At 39.0% G+C, this 19,810-nt stretch overlaps 1 protein-coding gene across 1 annotated transcript in view; it reads right to left on the minus strand.

Moving 5' to 3' along the window:
* GRB14 (growth factor receptor bound protein 14) overlaps positions 1-15,082 on the minus strand; it is a 64,197-nt gene extending 49,115 nt beyond the window's left edge. The window contains exons 1-2 of the mRNA XM_015824443.1: positions 14,919-15,082; positions 12,688-12,820 (exon numbers count right to left, since the gene is read on the minus strand). Coding sequence (XP_015679929.1) covers positions 12,688-12,820; positions 14,919-15,082 — 297 coding nt within the window. The remainder of the gene's footprint in view (positions 1-12,687; positions 12,821-14,918) is intronic.
* Between the last annotated feature and the right edge of the window lie 4,728 nt (positions 15,083-19,810).

Raw genomic sequence — 19,810 nt, forward strand, 5'->3', positions numbered from 1 at the left:
TTACCTGTGTTCGAGCGGGTTCGGTTCGGCTGGCCCTCCAACGGCTCTCTAGGCGTCTTTTCCGGCGTTTCATCTCTCTCAGCTCCCCGGTAAACCAGGGAGCCAGTCGAGATCTAGGCCGGGTCAGAGGCCGCAAAGGCACGACTCGGTCCAATGCAGCGGCGGCAGTTGTCTCCCAAGCCGCCGCCTGATTTTCCGCTGAGTCATGGACCAGATACTAACTTATCAACTGCAGTGATTCACTTAACAACTGAGGCAAGAAAGGTTGTAAAATGCGCCCAAACTCACCTAACAAATGTCTCACATAACAACAGAAATTTTGGGCTCAATTGTGGTTGTAAGTTGAGGACTACCTGTATTATACGCACAAAAATGGAAAGACTTTGATACATCCACAATGGAAGAATGTTTGGTGAAGATGATGGAACCAGCAGAGATAGCAAAATTAACTTATTTGCTTAAAGGAAGTTAACTGTTATGTTTATTAGTGACTGGAAACCCCTTATGGACTTTTTGCTGGGAAAAAAAATGAATTTGTGATATATGGGTTTGATGGTTAGAAAGGGCAGCTTACAGAAAAAAAAACTGATGTCACCCTACACAGAGAGGGTACATGTAAATACATGTATTTGTATCTGCTGTCAAAAAGATTGTAAACATCTTCTTTATAAATTAGGATAAGGCAATCAACAACTTACAGGATCAGGCTGTATATATCCAAATATTAGATCCTAGGGGACATACCCTCATGTTCCATATAATCTTCCTAAATGAACCCAATTGTTCACAAGGAGACTGATGGCTGATTCAGGTAGGCTTCTGGTCTGATTCAACATTGTTCTTTTAATAGCTGTAAAAGTGACAGGAACGTCTTTAACCATGTTCCTACTGGCCTTCCTCAATTTAATTATATACACTGACTCAGTCAATTTATTTATTTTTTTCTCTTGTAGGAGCTAAAATAGACGTCCTGTGTTTAAAAGGCTATATAAAAGTTTTCAAGGCTCAAAAATTATGTTGGAAGACTTGAGAATGCAAAACTTACATCAGACTCAAACTTTCCCATGTTGGTGCTCTATGTAAATTTTGGACTAACTTTCCTCCATACTGGCTGAAAATATGTGCACTGTAATGCAACAGGAGGGCTCTATTTTAGATAAACAGAAGACAAAATCAATCATCTATTTGTCTAGCGTTAAGCCTAAAGGCATTGTGTATACATAATACTTCTCGAAAAATGTAAGTTTTTAATGTTTTCAGTATTTTTCCTGCTCAAACTGGTGTGTGTGTGTGTGTGTGTGTGTGTGTGTGTGTGTGTGTGTGTGTGTGACTTTAGAGTTTTAGTTCAACAGACCTGTGAAAAAGGTCTTATGACCAGTTTCAAAGTTCTGGTACATGACTACATTTTGGGTGCTTGGCAACTGGCCTGCATTTATGGCCATTTGCAGAGCCATGTGTTGTTTTACAAAGTTTGGCCAGAAATCAGCGTTAACTTCTGGTTTCCTGCAAAAAAAATTAATGATCACGGCATTCTCTTATTGATTGTGGCAGCTGCTTACAACCACAGCAGTCGCTTAACAACCGAAGCAGATTATGTGACCTGCTTTATGACGGTCACGACTTATGATTGCCAGGTTCAATTACAATCGTAAGTCAAGGACTACCTGTATGTAAATTATAGCTGCATTATAACTTATAGCTGCACTATGACTGATTCAGTTTTAATGTCTTGAGCAATATCCAAACAATGTAGCAAATTTACAGGCAAAAAAAAATCTTATTTACCAATTGCCCAAATGCCTTCCAAGTATCTCCCCCACCAATGAAAAATAAGCAAACACAAACAGTGTAAGAAATTAATCCAAGTCCTAATATCGGATGCAACCTTTTTAACTTCACATAGAACCTAGCTGAATATTCTACCATTTCAAATGTAAAGATCAGCTGCAATGTTAAACTGGTATTTAGAGCAAATAAAGCATTCTTTTATGAAAGAAAAAAAGCAACATCACAGACTTGTAAATAGTTTTGGTTAAAAAAGGCCATCTTATACAAGATGTAAGATACAAGGATAAAAATAAGTTTAGGGAAGATTGTTAAAAAAAAAAATCATGTCCTGTAGTAATATTACTCCACCACCACACTCTACATCCAGCAGGTTAGCCACTTCCTGGAGAAGACAGCCCCCTCCCAAGTCTGTGTCACTGAGCTTTCCTTCCCACCTGCCACTTCAGCTCTTCCACATAGCTCCATTTATTGTGTTACACCTAACTTCGTAACAGCGTGTGTTTTCATGGCAGTCACACATTCCATTCTTCACACTTCACAAAGTCACCTACCCTTCTTGGCAAAACTGCTGGAGAAATCCAAGGCAAGGCTGCTCTTCTTCCATGTGCGTTCATCTCAGTTGCTGACAGCTAAACAAAAGTCCCTTGTCCAAATTACTGGCAAAAGAAAGATGAATGCCCGAAGAATCAGTTCTCAGACAGCCTCACCTCACGAAGGGCCATCGGAAAGAGGTAACTTGGAGGGCAATCGAAGGCATGCAGTTTATTTGAATATACTCCTTCAGAAAGCCAATTAAGGACTGTCCAGATAGAACTGACCAATGGCAGGCTAATCAGAAGATGCAGGGCAGACAAGGGAAGGTCCATCTCTACTCTGGAAAACACATTATGACTCTTCGGTTTATTATGGTTAAAGAAACAAGGGAGATAATTCAGTCAAAGCTCCTTTCTCTCAGCTGTGCCTTCATCTACCAAGCAAGAAACTGCATCTGGCTTTTCTTTTCCTCCTCTCCCGCAAAGACGGATCCCCTTTCCCTTGTTGGAAAGGAAAAACAGGCATCTTAAATCTTACGGTTATAGCAAGCAGTTAACTTTTAAACAAGATGTAAAACCCAACCTTAGTCAAGTCAGGAAATATTCAAAATCAAGACTGCGATACCCGGCAAAAATTGACGCTGGGTTGGTCCAGGGGAGCCAATGCCACCTTCAAATCAAATGTCACTTTACTTTCTGACTTGCGATACAAGAAGTAGCTGCAAGAAGACTCCGCTTTGTTCTGAGTTAGGGTCAACTGAGGATAGTGTCTTGCCATGTGAAATAGCAGAAGGCTAAACTGAACCAGCTGCATCAGCAAAAGCCCAGGACTGCTTTTATTTTCTTGTTTAACAGCCGCTGCACGGTTCGTATAAATATATACGCCTGAGGCATGTTTGCGTGCGTATACCCCTACACAAACACATACACTTATATATATGTGTGTGTGTATGTTTACTCATATATCTCTTCCCTTAATTTCTTAAAGTTCCTTCAGCATGTAGATCCCAATAATTCATGGCAGAACTATCTTATTTTCTTCAAATAGCTGGTCGGCAGCCAGTGGAATGCAGTTCAATGATCACGAACGATAGACAAAGGAGAACAATGTGAATCTGGGTTATTTTAGTTAGCAAAATTAAAGAATTAAATCCTAATCAGTTATGGAAAAAATGGCAACTGCCTAATAGCTTACTTCTTAATACAGGAGCCTTAACATGCTAGAGCATGTCTGGCTATTGCTGTTGCAGCTTATCCCTTCTTTGTGGCAAACCTTCAGAAAATCAAGGTCCTCAGATTTTAAAGAGGACCAGACAAAAGCACTAGAGCACAGGCCTCCAATTTTCATGCAGCAAAGACATATCCAAGAAGAGATTATTTCCCATATGAAACTTTAACAAACTCAGCAAACAAAAGGTTACACAAATGCTTCCAAACAGAGAGAGGAAATTCAACTTTTCCTCAACCTTTTGCACTCTTGCCCAATATTTGCACATAGTCTCTGGTCCCTATAGCTCAGGGACCAGAACAAAAAGTACATTTCATTTCACTTCCATTTAATTAATATAGTTAATATAACCTCATAATGTATTTAATAATTGTTCCTTACAAATTGCTATACAGTCATAACTGGGGGGGGAGCACTAGTAGTCCTGGAGTTTTAGTTGTGCATTCCTGGTCTAGCTAATTGCTTTATCTTTAATGAACATCCCTGAAGCTCTAGAACATTAGTTTAATAATATTCAGTAATGAACATCCCAGCTCCCTAAACTGAAACTAGAGCTTTGACAACTTCGATCTTTTGATTCAGTGACATCACAGCAGCTCAGCCAATCAGGTAGCATGCAAATTTTTACCTCACAGTTCATTATGCAGGTGTTCTGTCTGTCTGTCTATCTATCTATCTATTGTATGCAGCCTGCATATAAAAAAGTAAAAGTAATTTGCTAATAAAAATACATAAAAATAAAGGAAAGCAACCTGGCGTGATTATGACTTCCTCTCTCATAAGCTTCCCTGTTCCTTTCACTTTGAACTAAAGATCTGTATTTCTTAAAATAAGTTTGCTCCCTTCACTGAACAAACAAACCACATGCCACAGCTCTGGATATGTGACAGAGCATCTGCAATGCTGTTGATCATGGTTATTATGGTGCAATTATTTCTTTAAGATCATTTTTTTTCATACTCTTTCAATCTCTATCACTTCCAATCACAAAAGATGTGAAACTCCCAACAAGGTGAATAGAAGTTGTTACAAGATCTAGCCAAGGTCAACCCCTTGTTCCTTGCCCAGTTACTTTTTAAATTGAAGACTTCTCAGTAAGCAATAAAGCCTAGAGCCAGACACAACCATATCTGCTGCCAAATTTCTAACCTTGGCTTTTATTCCTACTCTCAGGAAATCCATAGTAACAATGCAATCACCTCACCATAAAATACATAGCCGTTTCTTTATTGCCTTTAGTTATCTGCAAGCTCCATACCAACACCATCTCTTCTCTTCAGCATATACAGGTAGTCTTCAACTTATGAGTGTAATAGAGCCAGTGTAATGAAGTCTGTGGGGATCCCATGGGGTGGGATGGGGGGGAGTTAGCTAGTCAGTCATAAGAGTGATTGGATTGTAAAGTGTCCAAATGTTGTTCACATGATCATGGGGGCACTATAGTGACCTTAACTTCAAAACCATCATTTTTGAAACAGGTTGTAAGTAGCTTTTCAGGAGTCTGTCGTAACTTCGTAACTTCAAACAGTTGCTAAACTCTTCTCCTACAATTAGGAATTCAGACTTATTTGTGTTTCCAACTATATTTACTGAGGACACCCCACGTTTTCCAAGAGGTTCAAGCAAGCCTTTTTCTTATACTCCATATCAAGCTGTGCTGTTAAAAAGGAAAAAAAAACTAAAAAGGTTCAGGTCAGGAGGTCCCTTCAGACACAAGGGTCCTGCAGAGTCTAATAGAAATCAAGTAACTGGACAATGTAGACTTTGGGGATGAATGTAGGAGCCCCATTTTTAATTTTCCATAATGTCTTTGAGGTAACCCTGCACTAGGACTCATTGCAGAGGTAGCATTTTCAAATCTCCTAATGCTCCAGGGCAATGCTATATCAAGGGCATGGTGGCAAATTAACTTATTAATGTTCATCACATTAGTCCAACTTCCTGCTAACATGCTCCATCATTCCCGGGAAAACTCCCATGCCCCCCAACTACAATGTGTAGGGGGAGGGAAGTAGTAGTAGTAGTAGTAGTAGTAGTAGTAGTAGTAATAATAATAATAATAATAATAATAATAATAATAATAATAATAATAATAAAGTTGGAAAGGACCTTGGAGGTCATCTAGTCCAACCCCCTGCTCAGGCAGGAAACCCTATACCATTTCAGACAAATGGCTGTCCAGTCTCTTCTTAAAAACTTTTACTGTTGGAGCATTCACCACTTCTGGAGGCAGGTTGTTCCACTGGTTAATTGTTCTAACTGTCAGGAAGTTTCTCCTTAGTTCTAGGTTGCTTCTCTCCTTGCTTAGTTTCCACCCGTTGCTTCTGGTCCTGCCTTCAGGCGCCTTGGAGAATAGCTTGACTCCCTCTTCTTTGTGGCAGCCCCTGAGATATTGGAACACTGCTATCATGTCCCCCCTCGTCCTTCTCTTCATTAAACTAGTGAAGTAAAGAGTTTGTTGTGGGTGTCTTCAAGTGTGGTGCGTGTCAGCTCTTCAAAGTAGACCAGGTCAGGAAACAAGTATTTCATGAACTGCTGGAATTCTTCTTCATTGTCGTAGGTTATAATTACAGAATCTTGAAAGTCTGACAAGAGATTTTCTCTCTCCCGAGACAATTTTTTATTTTTCCCCCCTCACCCCTTATTGTCTCTCTGAGCTAAAGCTATCTTTACATAACAGCAGTTGCATTCCTTCTTCAAGGCATCTCTGTACTCCTCTAACCAAAAATATTTTCCTTAAATAATCCTCTCTTCACTTCCTTAAAGGAAATCCCCTCAAGTTCCTATTTTCTGTAAAAAGTAAATGTCACTTAGGTGAATTGACTGTGTAGAAGACAGACAGATTAGACAGACAGACAGACAGACAGAATTTAAAGTAAAACTTGCAGCAAAAAAAACCCATTACTCTCATTGGACTTGCAACCTCATAAAGGATTACATTGATTCCAGGGGGAAGGAGAGTTATGAAGGACCCTTAAAGAGTTTTTGCTTCTATGAGTTATATTTCTCGATTTTGCCATATTAAAAATTAAAACTGGTGCACCTGCAGCTGCTAGCACCTTTCACAATTGTTTGATGAGATCTTAATATTGTATTATTTCTCAACATAGGCTGGCAAATAATTTTGATTTCACAAACTCTTGAGACGGTCTCAAGAGACCCCCTGGGGTCTTAGGACCACACTTTTAAGAAACACTTGTCTAGTATAATGCTCACTCTCAAATTGAAGTAGTGAAATAAGAAGCAATGAAATGAGTAAAGGGATTGCTGCTTTATTCAGTCCTCCAGTCCATAATATTATCAGACTATGCATAAAAAATAATTTTAAAAATGAAAAAGTTATTTTTTTTTCTATGCTGATATTTTTAAAAATGCACTTTATTTTATGCATTGAATTTCTTGGGTGAAGGAAGGAAAGAACATTAGTTTTTGTTGTTTTTTTAAAATAGTTAGGGATTACAACTCAGAGAAATCTGCATGTGCTTAAACATACATAATGTCCTAATTCTAATACAGTGGTAACAGAAACATATACCATGTATGCCCAACAACATTTTTATTTAGTCTCTGTAGGACATATGAATGGCAAGGCTGTTTTTCAAACATGGGTCATAAATTGGCAGATTTGAGAATGAAAGACAATCTCTCAGAAAGAGAACAAAATGGAATATGCTATAAAAAGGCATAACTGATTGATGAGCCATGAAGAGTAGCTTTTTCTGAGTTTGCAGGATGCAACTTGTCCTGGTTATTATTTTTGCTTCATTCATCAGTTGTTACTGGGATAGCATGGAACAGACATGCCCTAAACTGAATCAATTCAATCCAGAGTATATTATAGGCACCTGAATTGTCTTTGTAGCATGACTTTCAGCTCCTATTGTAGGTGGATTAGTCTGGCAGGCTTGCCGATTTGGAAGTCAACGGTAGTGACCTCACTCCTGGAGTGATCCCACCAGTGTTCCCTTCTTTCTTGAAACAATGGCCCTATTTTAATTCTGGAAGCTCTGGAATGATATACTCATGGTAATCTAAAAGCAAAAAACAGCTACTGACAAGGTGGCTTGGTAGAATCTTTCTATTAAAAAGATAACACATAAATATGTAAAGAATGTCTATATATATACTCAACCATCACAAATATAGAAGCAGGAATATAAATTATTTACTACCTTTAGTTAAATGAAAACAAGAGTCTGTAGGAACCTTTCAAGTTAAAAAAAAAACTGTACAAGAATATCCCCCTTTTCAGGCATTCTCTTTGTAACTGCAATGTGGTGAAGAAAGAGAAGAAAAACATACATATATCATAGATATGTCTTTACCACCTCTGCCTCACACAATTTTGGAGGAGCATATGAAAAAAAAAATGCTGCCTGACATGCATAGGTATTTCCCATCATACAAAATCCTAAGTACACATACAGGTTATTAAATCACAGGACACTCCACAACTGTATAGTACTCACGCGGAGAAGGCTCCTGCGAGTCCCTTGGACTGCAAGGCGTTCAAACCGGTCAGTCCTAGAAGAGATCAATCCCGACTGCTCTTTAGAAGGCCAGATACTGAATTTGAAACTCAAATACTTTGGCCACCTAATGAGAAGGAAGGACTCACTGGAGAAGGGCCTAATGCTGGGAATGATTGAGGGCAACAGAAGAAGGGGACGGCAGAGAATGAGGTGGCTGGATGGAGTCACTGAAGCAGTAGGCGTGAGCTTAAATGGATTCCAGAAGATGGAAGAGGATGGGAAGACCTGGAGGAATGTTGTCCATGCGGTTGCGATGGGTTGGACATGACTTCGCAATTAACAACAATAGTACTCACGCAGCACAATATGCATTCTCTTCCTTCAACACCCCCACCTAATGGGCAGTCAATGGGCAGTCAAAACCCAACCGCCTGGGCTCTACAAAGTATAAAGCTATGCTTTTCTAAACTTCGACTTGTGATATAAACTGCAACTGATTGGATTCATGTTTGTGGTACAAACCATGGTTTTTCAAAACCAAATTGTAGGGTTCACATAACACACTAATCTTAGTGCAATTTGTGAACTCAACCATATGATTGTTCTCTTCATCCACATTACAATTATTATAAAGCTAAAGGGATTTTTTAAATAAGGTTAAGGTTTCACATTTATACTAGTTGTGTATGATATCACCGTAACCTGAAAACTACAATTTTCTACAAGCAAGGGGATAATCAGGATGTTATTGGATATTCTTGTCCTAAACATACTTTCCAAAACTTAATATGATTTTTTTATGGTTCTTGGAGTTACTTACTCCCAATTTCAGGAGTAGGTCTCTCCTACTTCTTTAACATAGAATGCATGAATTTGTACTTTGTATGCTTATTGCAGCACAGGAAAAATATAAGTTGTACTTTGCAAAATATTGCTTAAATCCAACCTTTCGCATCCAACCTTTTCTTTCTTTCACTCTGTAGATATTCAGTGTTAGCTAGCAAATCTCTTGCTGCAGTTCTAAGGCAACTCAAAAAACAACTTATCTGTTAACATTAATAATTGCCAAGATTCTTCTGTTATAACTGTATTATTTTAAAATATACAGATACGAAGTAACACTTAACAATCAACTCTATATAGTTTACGTATGATACAGAGATTATTAGACCAGAGGCACCCAACCTTTTGGGCACCAGGGACTGGTTCTGTGGAGAAAGAGTTTTCCGTGGACCGGAGGGGGCCTGGTTTTGTGTGCTGCCTGCATGCTGCCGATGGGCCTTTGCTTGTTTATGTGGCCTGGTGCTGGTCCACAAGACTGGGGGTTGGAGACCCCTGTATTAGATTATTGGTTTGGGGTGTCTACATAAAACTAAATTATACTCATAATACAGGGCAGCATCACTGTCTCTATGTACTTGCAGGCAACAGGGTAACAATGCTAAATATCGACTACATTCATATTAAGCAAATTGAGGTTCTGCTAAATATCACTTTCCCGTCACAAAGGACAAAATGTAACGATAAAAAGGGGATGAAGATGAAATGACTCATGAAAATCCAATTGTCCAGCAGGGTTTTTAAAAAATCTTGTTAGCTGTTAGAATTTTTTTTTTTAAAGCAATAGCTTCATAAAAGGGCTACCCCTCCCTGTCAAGAAATAAAAATCATGGACGAAAGATAGAATATGGACTCCAATTCCACTTCCTTTATCCCACCTACTGTAAGGATGAGGTCTGCAGTGGGGTTGGAATTGCCCTTGGCCAAACACATCTGAGGAAGCACCACTTTAAGAATTGGAGTAGACTAGGCAAGAAACCTTGGTGAGAGAGTTTAAAAAGGACTCATATGTTCCTCAGAGCTTTCCAAAGACATTCAACAGCCGCCAGTGGAGCAGCAATTGCGCTTTCATATTGTAAGCAAGGCCCAGAATATCTAAGTAGCTGTTGTGAGAAATCAGACATGGTTGGTTAGGAACTGTCATGCAGCTAAAATCTGCTTCGATTTGAATTGGACTCCTGGTCATTTCATGGACATATATAGTTTTCTTGTCAATATCCTGTCATACAGCATCATGGTCTGGTTTGGAGGTATCACAGACAGGAAGGCAATGCAGGGAGTGGTGAGAATGGCCGAAAAGATCATTGGCAGTTCCCTCCCTCCCATCTAGGACATAGCACAGAAGCATTGTTTGAACAGGGTCCGCAAGATTATCTGGGACACTACACATCCTCTTCATGACCTGTTTTCCTTGTTACCTTCTTAGAGGAGACTTCGTGGTATCCGTAGCAGAACATCCAGATTCAGCCATAGTTTCATCCCATACAGCATTAACCTTGTGAACTCTCAAGCTTCCTCCTTCCATTATATATTCAAGATGGACACTATTTAATATTTATTTGCTATGTGTATATAGGGATGTGGGTCTGTACATATGTTGTTCATAGTATGTTTAGGTGTGTGTCATGTATGTGTTTTACTTTGAGAGCGGGCAACTAAATTTCATTTTTGATGTGTGCCGTTGTGCCCACAGTAAAAAAATGACAATAAAGGTTATCTTATCTTATCTTATCTTATCTTATCTTATCTTATCTTATCTTATCTTATCTTATCTTATCTTATGCAAGTCATTTTCCATTAATTTGAAGGTTAAAAAAAGAAACAGTCTGCCTTGGAATAAAATCTGCAGTAAAATGTCTGTTATATGGTTCCATTCTGATTCTCAATTAATAAAAAGTAGTGCTGAAGTTTAATTACCAGCCTTCCTACAAGAAACAGATTTATTTTGCCTAGTGCAGTCAAGTTATTTACAAACTGTGAATATCTAGAATCAGATAAATACAGGAAAAAAATGTAGCAAAAGAATAAAATGTCCCTGGATTTAAATACCCTTGAGTTTTATTTTGCTCCTTCCAATCACATTCAAGGAAGCTAACAGTTGATTTGCCTTGAACTATTTTTATAGAGAAGTCATTTCTAGTTTATCTTTGACCAAAACAAGATTAATCACGCTAGTGTACATTTTCATTCCATTTATTCACTTATTTAAATTTCTTGTGTTTCCCAAATAAGAGACATTCCAACACAAATATAATTAGAATAGAATAATAGAGTTGGAAGGGATCTTGGAAATTTTCTAATCCAACACACACACCCCGGCTCAAATGGTACAGAGTTTCAGACAAATGGAAAGAAATAAATCCTTTAAAATCTTAATGTGAAGATTATCCATTAAACAGTAATTTATATTTTTTATATTCAATGATAAAACTAAACAACTAGCATTCATACATGAAACACAGCTATGGGAATCACTGCTAAATTAATACTATGGTTCCTGAAGGCCATGTAAATCTGAGAGAATCTTAGAAGCAGGCTACTCTCTCCTAAGTATCTCCAACGATTCAAAAATTCCAATTTGTATTTCAGATTCTATGTATGTGGTATATGCGCAAGCTGTAATCTTTTACATGAGTCCTACCCAGAGTTAAGTTAGGGAAGTATTGTCTGAATAAGCAAAAGATGATACTGTTCCCAGGGCTGTATTGATGCGTACAACATTTCATTGCTCAAATCAAAACTGCATACAATATTTCATTGCTCAAATCAAAACTGCATACAGTATTTTTTCCCCCAGCTTTGTGACTGTACAAAGCAAAATCACAAACTTGTATCCAAATCCATAGGAGCTAGCTTATATAAGATACTCCCCTGTTCAATGCATTCACTGGAATCCCATTCACTGCATTTTTATAAGATGTGAACAAAGTCTTAGTTACTACGTTTTAGAACTCCAGGTAAGCATACAAAGGAATATGCTACGGATGCAGTATCTTACAAAAGTTCCCAAATTCAGGTGGATTTTATTCCATACATCCTTCCTTGCAGGACAGACCACTCTTGTCCACCCAACACTTAAAAGGGTCTGAAATTTAGGGGACTGCTTATCCCAATCAGACCACTCATTCATTTGGCCCCATACTGCCAACACACTCAAAAGATTCAACAATTCAATTCAGCAGGAATCTTTCCATCCCAAATTGGAAATATCAGGGATTGATCTATGGGTTTCTTCCTCTTTTATTCCATGGTTGTTACATTTAATCAAGAACTATTCATAAGACGCTTTCAGGGAAAAATAAATAAAAAAATCCAGATTCAGAATTAATATTTGCCAATCACCCTTCTCCACCTGCAAATTAATCTTGTTATAGTATCATTTCAATTGTCCTTGTAACATATGTAACCATCTTTTGGATCATTTCAATATGCTTTGTATTCACATATTTCATTAATGGTTAGGACACATGGATGGAGCACAGCTTTATCTCCAGTTTTTTAAGTGTGAAAAAGTACAGGCCTTGAGTATCTACTTTGAATAATTTGGTGAAACAATATGGATCCCAGCTTGGGTGTCCATGTTTATGATAAACAAAATGTCTGAATATGGTTATATAATTAACATTTCTAGATCACAAAGAAAGGATTATATCTTGAAATAGCTGACAATAGAAGGAATCAGTAGGAGAAAATTCTAGGTTTAATTGCACATAATATTGTTGAAAGGTTTTGCGGTATAAACACTGAATCTGACGGGAACTGCAAAGAATAAGCATGATTCTCTTCATAGTTTGGCTGTCAAATTTTTTTTTAAAAAAATGCTTACCTGTTTTATCCTGGGATTTGCCTTAGGCAACAGGCTGGCTGACAAAACTGATGTAAATGGTGAGACACAAAGTTCAGGAAAAGGATTTGGTATGGGTGGGATTTCTGGCATATTAAACTCTGTCTTTTTTGTCCTATATTGAAGAGAGATCATGTATTGTTTATATAAGCATACTTATCTATATTCAGTTCAAAATTACAAGTAGTAGTTATACATGCAGAAATTGCAATCTGTGGATATGCACAGACTTTATTAGGAAAAGCTCCATTCTCCCAACTGGAGAAAGCACATTTTGCACTGGAATGATTTCTAGCAATGTTCTTTGATTATGTGGGAAATGATTATTGATCTTGTCTTGCAGCCATATTCCTCAATTGTTAAAAAAATGAGATGGTAAATTGGATGAAAGCATTTTTTTTTACTTCCAGATGTCTGACTTATTAAGATCACAACCATGCTTGCTTGTTCTCATAAATTCTTACTTAGAGGTGAATCACACCATGGTTCACATAAGGCCTTTAGCTGCAATCTGTCTAGGTTCACTTGAACAAATCCCATTTAAATTCAGTGGGATTTAAAGCTACAGGGGTATATATTAAATGCAGAGTCAATCCTAATATGAAAGATCAACAATGTTGGCACAATTCAAACTTATACAGTATTTCAAAAGTCATTTTTAATAATCTAAATGGTATTGTTCTAGATTTCTTTCATTGAAGATTTTAGAAAAGTGAAGAGATTATCTACATATATTAGCATTGGGTACTATCAGTACTATAAATACTAGCTTGATTCTACTTCATGGTTATTAATTAGCTTCACTTATGTATACAGTATTTCTGGATAACAACGTATATTTTGCACTATCCAAAGAACTTTCTTGAATGCTCTAAGAAATTTCCTATAAAGGAATTTTTATAATGCAACAGAAATATTCAAGCTATTTTCTCATATTTGGATATTAATTAATAATCCTAACATTTTGTACAAATATACATTCTTTTGAGTTTAAAAAAAATGCTTTTACAATTCACTAGCAGGATGACAAATGTAGTATTTATATGCATCATTCTGTTAAATCATAATAAAGTTATAAATGGAATAGTGGCATTTCAATTCACTCCAAACGTTCTCATTTACAAATTCTGCCAATTATTTCTTGTTCATAAAGTCTTTTGGTTATAGCAGACAGACCTCCTAATTATGTCAAATTAAGTTTTTTTTAATCCAGAGACCATGGCAACAACATGTTCATGTCCCACCTTAAATGTGTAAATGGTTAAAGTATATATATATATATATATATAGGTCCTGGAAAACCCTATATATTTTTTAAAAATTCTAATACTCTCTTTTGTATGATCTTCTACCAATTGCACAGGAGCCCTAAAACCTTTTCCTAGCTGGCCCCTTCCAGATGCATCTGATTTTAGCTCCCTTCATTCACAGCCAAGCTGGCGTAGGGTGATTTGGTTATAATGTGGCAATATTGAAGACAACCTGGCCACCTAGAAAACCACTGTTTGAAACAGACTGACCTGAGGGGTGGGGGAGGGGGGAAGGTAGGGCATGTGTGAAGTTTTCTCTGCTGTGTATGTGTTTCTGTGTGTACGTTTAGGGATGAGGGAAGGAGGGAGAGGTGGGGGGGGGGAGAGAGAGATGCTTCTCATCAGAACTGGCCTGTTTCATCAGGTGCATCAACCTTCAAGCTTCTGCAAGCCCAGGGGGCAAAATGCTCAACTCAAGCCTCCTCCCACTTTCTTTTCATTGCAACCCATGGCTCTGCAATCCTTTCTCCTTTCTCTCAGGATATCAGTGCCGGAGTGGTGGGTGGGCAAATCCAAAGTACTGAACTATCCTAAAACTCTTAGGGCAGTTTTGCTGCCCTGCTTAAAAAGGAATACAAACGCCTCTGATCACTTCCAATAGTGAGTTACTCTTTGGATAGTCCCCATGCAAACGTTTGGCCCAGAACTAGTGCCTCTTTGAACTACCCCGCCCCCCCCCCAAGTCCTCCAAAGCAACCTAGTGAGTATCCCCTTTGGAGATGCTTGGTCCCATTCCCTCTACAATTTTGTCCAGAGGTACACTGTCTCTGAACATGGAGGATTCATAGGATTCTCCGGCTCTCCTCCGGCATGCTTGGCAGACCCCGGCCTTCTTCTTTCCCTCCTCTTCCTCCCTCCCTCCCTCCCTCCCTCCTTCCCTGCCTTTCCAACGGAAAGGCTTACCTGTCCTCTCGGGCGAGCTGGGCCGAGATCCCCGGAGCCGGCGGAGTCACCCAGGCGATTTCTCCCACGCTGCTCCCTCCCTCGCTCCTCGCCGGGCAGAGTCTTCGACGCTCGGCTGCCCCCCCGCCCGCCTGGCTCTGCAAACCGGGCAAGGAAGCGGCCATCCTCGTCCGCGCCGGCTGCGGGGGCTAAAGGCACATCCTCCGCGGGCAAGCAGCCGCGATCACGGGGCCGCAGAGCCCCAGCCAGCCGCCAAGGCACACCTTCCCTTCGCCCGGCTTGGCCGGCCCCACGTGTCGGCGTTTAGCGGAGAAGGGGAGGAGCCGAAGGGAAAGCCGTCAAGGTAACTCCGGGCGGGCATTCCCCCGGAGGGCGGGCGTTGCAAAGCGGGGAGCCGGCGGAGGCGGGTAAAAGAGGGCTCGGCCGGGCTCCCTGGGCGGGGGCTTCCATAGCAGTCTTGGCCCCATCCTCTCCCAAGTGCTGCTGGGCGAGAGGGGGGGGGCTTCTCAGGGAGGCCGAGAACCGATGCGCATTTCTCGGGGAGGAACCCCTGAACCGGTTCCGAGGAAGCCCGCTTCGGCTTTCCTCACCGCTTTTGTCTTAGGCGCCTCCTTGAAGACCCGAAGTCAGTACTGACTTCGTCGCCTTTTTGCCTTTACAGTACTTTGATTTTTCTCGCTATTGTCTGAATGCTGGGTCTTAAGGTGGGTAGAATGATTCAGGCGTGTGCAGAGCCCAAATCCTGATTGATTTACGAGGTGGCCCTGGGATAGGAAAGCCCGGGTTTACCTCCACAGAGTGGGCTAAGGAGAAAAATGAGAGGGACGCCGGCTTATATGCTTTGCCCTGAGCTCTTAGCGTAAATTAAAAAAATATATATATTTAAGAATGTAAACTTGCATAGCTTTTGAAAAACCTGAGGCCACGGCACTGCCTGATAAAGTTACTTTTAATAGATGGAACTTTTGAACATTGCCCTGTTTTTTTGAAATCTGCAGAACTCGAGTCATCTTTTCTGGTACAGGAGAGAGAGAGAGGGAGAAGGGGTTTGGTTTCATCTGTTTAAAGTTAAATCTCTTTTTGATCATGTTGGACACACAACTTACACTTTACTTGTGACAATGTAGAATTGGTTTCGCACTGCTTTCGTAAAAGTTTTCTTTAAAAAAAGGATCTTCTAGTAATCTTATAGGCCTAGGAATTTCTGATCTGTGAGATTAGCCATAGTTTGCTTTAAATTCCTCCTTTGATTTGTCCTAAACGTGTGTAGTATTAGATGATTCTCATTGATTCTCACCTTTTCCTTGATAATCCATGACATACTGTACTAGCCATATGTGAAAACATGCTTATGCTACAAGCTGGATGATTACTTCCTATTAAGCCATGATTTGCTTAAGCAGAATTTATTAAATGAGTTGAGATTAGCACAAGTAAATTCAAACCAAAAACCAACATGGTTTCGTGATTTGGAAATGTGAATCTAGCATTATTCTACAGAAGCCACTAAAATTTAGGAAAAAGCTGAACTTGGGGATCCCAGGGAGCTTTCAGTCTTAATTTACATCATTGTCTTTCAAACTTGGCAATTTTAAGCATGATGGATGAGGAATTCTGGGAGTTGAAGTCCATACATCTTAAAGTTGTCAAGTTTTAAAAAAAAACATTGGTGAAGGGAGTAGAGACTGGCCTGTGGTGTGATCTGTGTACAGTGGAGCGTTTGTTAAAAACAGCCATCAAAAGGACTATCCATGATTTTAAACCACATTCTTTTGTTGCCATGACTGCATTTTTTGTGGTTTTGACTTGAATACAATACTTTCATAACTCAAATCTGTTCAAAACCCAACAGCTTATTTGTACAAAATGATATGCCAAAGTTTGCTTAACAAGTGCAAACTATTTATTTAAAAGATTTATACAACATGCATGGGCTCACACATCCTGCTAAACCATGGTTAACCCACCATAAGGGCTGGGTTTGCAGACAACACTAAGGCAAACTAGCATATTATATGAATTATGCTAAGGATTTATTTCACTCAGGACCGTTAGTTTCTGTTTAGTTTCACATATGCTAAACCCCAAATGATGGTTTGTAGACAGCATCACACCATGATTTAAACAGCCATTTTATACCTTAGTAGTTGTACAATGTATGAGTTCTCTTTCTGAGTCAGGCCAGTAGCCCATTTACTCTGATATTTTTGCTACTTCCAATTCAGCAAGGTTTCATGCTTAACTGGAAACGCCTGGAATATGTTTTATGGAAAGTCAAGCTTTGGCCTCTGCCCCGATGTTAATTTAACATTTTGTAGTCAAGAAGCATATTTTCCAGCAGTTCTAATTAAATTTAATCATAGGAACTTTTGTATTTAATTACTTTCCATGAGATAGTCCAAATTCTCAGCTGTGAATATTGCAGCCCTTAGGTTTGTTACAAGAAGATTAAAATAGGATTTCTCTATCGAATTTAAAGTTATTGCTACTGTTTGGCTATGCCACATAGGAATGTGTTAATTGTAGGATTTTAGCTACTCAGGGATAGGCAACAATAAGTTTCCAGGTGTTTTCTACATTATTAATTGCTAGGAGGCGCAGCTTTCCTAGCCCTGGCAAGTAATTCTGAAGTTTTTAATATTGGAAAGTTCCCATGGTTTGAAATTCTCCTTTTCTATGAACTGTGTCATTCCAAATTCAGGTTCCATGTGGTCTGAAAAATAAGCAAAGTCTCCATCTCCTGAATGAGATTTTACAATTGCCAGCTTTGCCCACACATCAGGACCCACCTGCTATAAGGGTTTCTGACAAATGAGATTTTTGGTCCTTGGCTGCTTGTTTAAAAAAAAAAAAAATCAAGCTAGAAGGATTGAGGGGAGTCACTGAAGAGAACCTAGCAGGCCCTCTGCCTGTACATTTTACACCCTGCTTTTCAGGATCAACAATAAAACACTGATTACCATCACATTAATTTGTGCCTAAAGCAAATATTGCTTGGCATTAAAAATGTTCCAAGAACGACAAATCAGGAAATTAAGCAAACCAAGGTCAGATGCAAAACCTACCCATTCTCTAGTCTAGTGCACCTCCTCTCATTTCAAGAAAGAATTGCTTAACAATTTGCTTCTTTGTGATTAGTTGAAAAGGCCAAAGGGCATTCACATGGCTTTTAGGACTTATTCTACAGCTGTGCTGATTGCCTTACTACAATAGAAGTTGTTGAGTCAAAGATGGTGCTTGTCCAAGCCCCTCAGACTGAAAAGGGAAGAATAGCCAGATTGTAAAGTTGCCATAAGAGCTGCTAAAGATTTCAAACTGAAGTATGTTGGGGGAATTAGATGCATGTCAGGAGCCACCCTCCCACATTCAGGACAAAAAAAAGGTAGATTTAAATTTACAATTTAAATTTAAGCTTAGCAAGATTGGAGTGGAGCTGAATAGAGACTACTTCACAATTACTCACACTATTTAACATCTTCTACCCTTTATAGTCTGATTTTCTGAGAAAGTGATTTTTCTGCGCCCCACGCCAAAGGCTTTGGAGTAGATTATTATTGTTATTATTATTATTAGGTTGGAAGGGACCTTGGAGGTCATCGAGTCCAACCCCCTGCTCAGGCAAGAAACCCTACACCATTTCGGACAAATGGCTGTCCAGTCTCTTCTTAAAAACTTCCAGTGTTGGAGCATTGGATCTGATTTAATCCCACCGGTTAGATGTGTCTTTTGTACATCATAATAGTACACTATTTTTCTTCCGTATCAAATGTTAACAGTTCTGATCGACAGTGAGAAATGCAATGTATTCCCATGTCAAACTGGCCACCTAAGAAATCTAACAAACAGCATCAAAATAAATATATCCTGTAAAGTAAGTCCAACCTGTTACATATTTAGATCTTGAAAAAGATAAAGACTATCCACATGATCTATGAGATTGGCAGGTAAGAAAGGAAGCATGAGAGATGTTTTATTTGTTGCTTCCCGATGTGCTTTCGCTTATGTAGCAGAATTTAGATATTCTTGGTGCTGAATCTCTTATGGAAAGAAGATTTGCATTAGAGAAAATAATTAAAAAGTGAAGGAACACACATCTGGACAAGTATGGACCTGAGACACCAAAGGTTTCTGATTGGTTAGTAATTTTAGTAACTTTGTATATACAAGAGTTCACCTGCGAATAAGAGAATCGAAATAATGAGAAAAATTCTGGAAGATATTTTGAAAAGAGGGACAACATTAAGGTAGTTTGTGCCTCTTGTTCTTTTTCATGGGTGTGGAAACTCCCTACAATCTCACAGTAATCTTTTAGCAGAAGAGTTGCTAAAAACTGGCAGCACATGTTCCTATGAAATTGGACACCTGTGATGGTCAGGTCAAAACAGTCACTGCTTTTTATATGCAGTGGTGGCCACCATCTTGATATTTTTTGACACACATATCCCAATGACATCTGTAGTGCAAACCTTGCATAAATTAAATACCTTTGCAAAAAGCAACACAAATACTCCAATCTCCAGAATAAAAAGCTTGGGGAAGGGGGCACACTGCTTGGCTCATATTTAAGTGATTGCCCACTAGGACTCTGATATCCCTCTCACAGTTACTATTATTAGGCAACGTACCACCTATGTTGTACCTGTGCATTTGGTTTTTCTTGCCTAAATGTAGAACTTGACTTTTTTCACCATTGAATTTCATTTTGTTAGACTTGTGTGTCTTGTTTTATTAAAGGAACAACTACTTTTATAAAAGACTGGAAACCCTTCATGGACTTTTTGCTGAAAATGGATAAAAATGAACTAGTGATTTCTGGATTTACAAATTAAAAGGATGTGGGAAGAAGGTGACTATGTTCTATAATTTTGAAGGGAGTGAAATGGTATCTGGTA

This window comes from Protobothrops mucrosquamatus, unplaced genomic scaffold (assembly GCF_001527695.2).
Source record: "Protobothrops mucrosquamatus isolate PMUCROS unplaced genomic scaffold, P.Mucros_1.0 scaffold2237, whole genome shotgun sequence".
NCBI classification, from domain to species: domain Eukaryota; kingdom Metazoa; phylum Chordata; class Lepidosauria; order Squamata; family Viperidae; genus Protobothrops; species Protobothrops mucrosquamatus.